This window comes from Varanus komodoensis, unplaced genomic scaffold, assembly GCF_004798865.1.
Source record: "Varanus komodoensis strain SLA01 unplaced genomic scaffold, ASM479886v1 scaffold4101, whole genome shotgun sequence".
NCBI lineage: Eukaryota > Metazoa > Chordata > Lepidosauria > Squamata > Varanidae > Varanus > Varanus komodoensis.
Genome location: NW_025335956.1, coordinates 1 through 2959, shown reverse-complemented (window position 1 = coordinate 2959; position 2959 = coordinate 1). Strand labels below are relative to the sequence as shown.

Below are 2959 nucleotides of genomic sequence, written 5' to 3'. Positions count from 1 at the left end.
TCAGGATACGTGCTGAGCTTGCTATGTCAGGAACTGCTGAAGGCGTCATGACCCCCATGGGTCTGTCCCCATGGAGGATACGGCTGCGGTGACCTACTGTATTCTTTCATAGCAGTGTCACTGCAATACTTGAAAAATCTGCTTCATGGAAATGGATGTACAATTAGTGACCAGTAACTTAGCAGAAATCACCAGGGGAAAAAGCCCTGCTGAAATAGAACATGAAGATGTGGAAAAGTGTAGTATTACCAACAGTGATATGCTATGAACTTACAATGACAAGCTGGCTTTGGATCCCATCCATTCTCTGTGCATAGGGTCTTGGCACCTGAGGCTTTTTGCAAGGTTTGAAACCCCTCATTGCATGTATACATAAGTTCTTCCTTAGGTCTGAAGACCAATTTAGTTGACTGATAGCTAGCATTCTCTTCTGTTGGCTTTGAGCATGTTTCTGAGGAAACAACCAATCAGAATTGTTAATGAGCAACCGGGGGTTTTTCCCCTACATAGAAGAACCCTCTTGCTGCGAGGATGGAGCATTTAAAAGCCACCACCAAGGCCACACAAATCTATCAGTTTCCCATTCCTCCACATTCAAATTGTTTAAATCTTAGGTTATTTCCATGCCATTGGTGAAGATATGCATGTGCTTATCGAAAATGTGTAACTGAACCAACTCTCACCATCTCACTCACAAATTTTACATGTGCAGCTGCATCCAGCATGACGAAGGCAGTGATATAGCTCTTACAGGGGAGGTTCCATGTTGCAATCCCAATAAAGCACCACAAGCACAACTGAACTCACAGTTATGCAGACTTGAGATTGAAATACTCAAATGCAGGAAAAAACTGAAACTGAGAAATTCACTCCCCCCCACACACACAAACACAAATTGTTGCAGCACATTCATAAAGAAATGTGTGAATGTTGGAAGGTTCTTCTTGAAAAAGAATCATCAACCATTCTGTCTATGACCAAATGGCCAAGCTGTGGGACATCACTTTCCACCAGTTCTGCAATCAAGTACATGTCATGCAAATCCTGGATTCAACCCCAGGCATCTCCAGCTAAGGCAAGGGACCAGTCGCAGCTGCCAACCCTGGAGAGCAGCTTCCGCTCCATGGGCACTTTCATACATGGTTGTTGACAAATCAGCTGACTGGATGCAAAGGACAAATGGATTCACCAGGAGTTATTGGCTCCTTCCCTTCAGTCCTCATGCAGCTATCCCAGAAGACCCCACAGGAGGACCAAATGATCTTCCCTTACCCTGCTGCAAGCATGAAATGTTCTGGACTTGCCGTCGATTTTGCTTCCCATCCCTTTTTTGGAGAGTTGCAATCCCTGTTTTGGCACTGATTGACTTTAAAGCATCCAAGCAGACCTTGGTGTGGCTTTCAGGGTCTAACAGAACTGCCCTCCCCCTTTTTGTTGGGGGGGGGGGTTGCACAAACATAATTGCTCAAAAACTGGTTTATTTTTAACAAAATATTTGAGGTGGAGTTGCACAATGATGAACCTTCACTGTGGTGTGTCTGCATGATCCGAAGCCTTGGCTGAGGCTGCTTTAATTGCAACTATGGGTGGAAAAGGACTGAAGAGGAACAGTCTTGGGAAGAAAACAAAACCTTTAGCGTAGCTAACTAGCTAAATGAGGCACCGTGATTGAGGAATGCATTCGCTCCTCTAAAGTTCAAGGGTTGCCCAGGTTGCAGTTCTGGCAGGCTTCTACGAGATGATCAAGGAGAGATCAAGGGGAAGGCAACCCTCCCCTCCCCCCAACACACACACAAACTTTGTTCCACCTGATGAGGGTCTGGGAGCTGGAAAGAAGGGAAGGGCAAAGACCTGGGGCTGGACCTGGAGCTGATGGACTAGGATTATCCCTAGTTGGATTGGAGGCCTCCACTGCAAATGGAGGTGCCAGAGGATTCTTGCAGCACTACTAAGCACCCGTAAGTGGAATCACACAGTGCCCCAAGGAAAGAAGATCTACAGGGAGGCTAAAGGGCCACTACTGGCCCATGTGGCATTTTCTGCATGCTGCGGACTGAAGAAGTCACACATTCTAGAGTTGCTATATTCTTAGAAGCCAACCCCAATGCATAAACATTAAGGTGCAAGGACTTTACTTCCACGAATCTCAGTCCTGGACAGCATGTGGCCACCTGGTCTGTCTGCAAGCTCCCTGAAGCACTTCCATGACTTCATTCTTGGGGGAGGTTCTCAGAGGGGTGGCCACTGCCACAAGGACAAGGCTGCTGCCATCCCTCTGGTCTGAGCCAGCCCTCCAGGAAGAGCGCAAGATACTGCGGTGTTTACAGCCAGAGTCTGGCTGAGCTGCAAATCAGTATCAGAACGAACAAGGGGCATGCACAAAAGAAGGGGAGCAAGGCTTTGTGTCTTGTGTGTCTCAGAATTCAGGACTCGTAAAATTACTTACTGACACATTCTGGCTTTGGCACCCATCCAGTTGAATGGCATGATGTAGATCCTCCGTCAAGCCCTTGCAATGTGGTAAAGCCATCTTGGCAGCGATACTCTATTCGTTCATTAAGGAGAAAGTGTTCCTTTGGATCAGTGAAGAAGCCATGAAGAGGAGGAGTGTTTGAACATGCTAGCAGAAAAAAGCAGAGGAGGTTCAAAGAAATTGTGGATGGGCCTGGCGGCTGAAGGTTCATTCCAAATGATCACTCATGAGCTCCACTCCCATCTCACCAGACAGACAGTGCAATGTGAATTTATCAAGATAAAGATTGATAAAGATTGATAAAAAGATGTAACAGAGCTATCCAACTTGCCCTTTATGTAGCTGATTTTTTAAACATTATAACCTCAGTTTCATTCCACAGATTTTAAGAGAGGTTTGTCTTCCCTTTAAAAAGATTAAGAATGTTCCTTCCTCATGACACTCACATGTATTTGTTTCTGTTTCAGATACAATATGAAACATTTG

At 45.7% G+C, this 2959-nt stretch overlaps 1 protein-coding gene across 1 annotated transcript in view; it reads right to left on the bottom strand.

Annotated features, from left to right (window-relative positions):
• Window positions 1-2699, bottom strand: part of LOC123029923 (complement factor H-like) — a 13097-nt gene extending 10398 nt beyond the window's left edge. Inside the window, exons 1-2 of the mRNA XM_044443360.1 lie at window positions 2447-2699; window positions 275-451 (exon numbers count right to left, since the gene is read on the bottom strand). Coding sequence (XP_044299295.1) covers window positions 275-451; window positions 2447-2684 — 415 coding nt within the window. The 5' untranslated portion in view covers window positions 2685-2699. The remainder of the gene's footprint in view (window positions 1-274; window positions 452-2446) is intronic.
• Window positions 2700-2959: the final 260 nt, after the last annotated feature.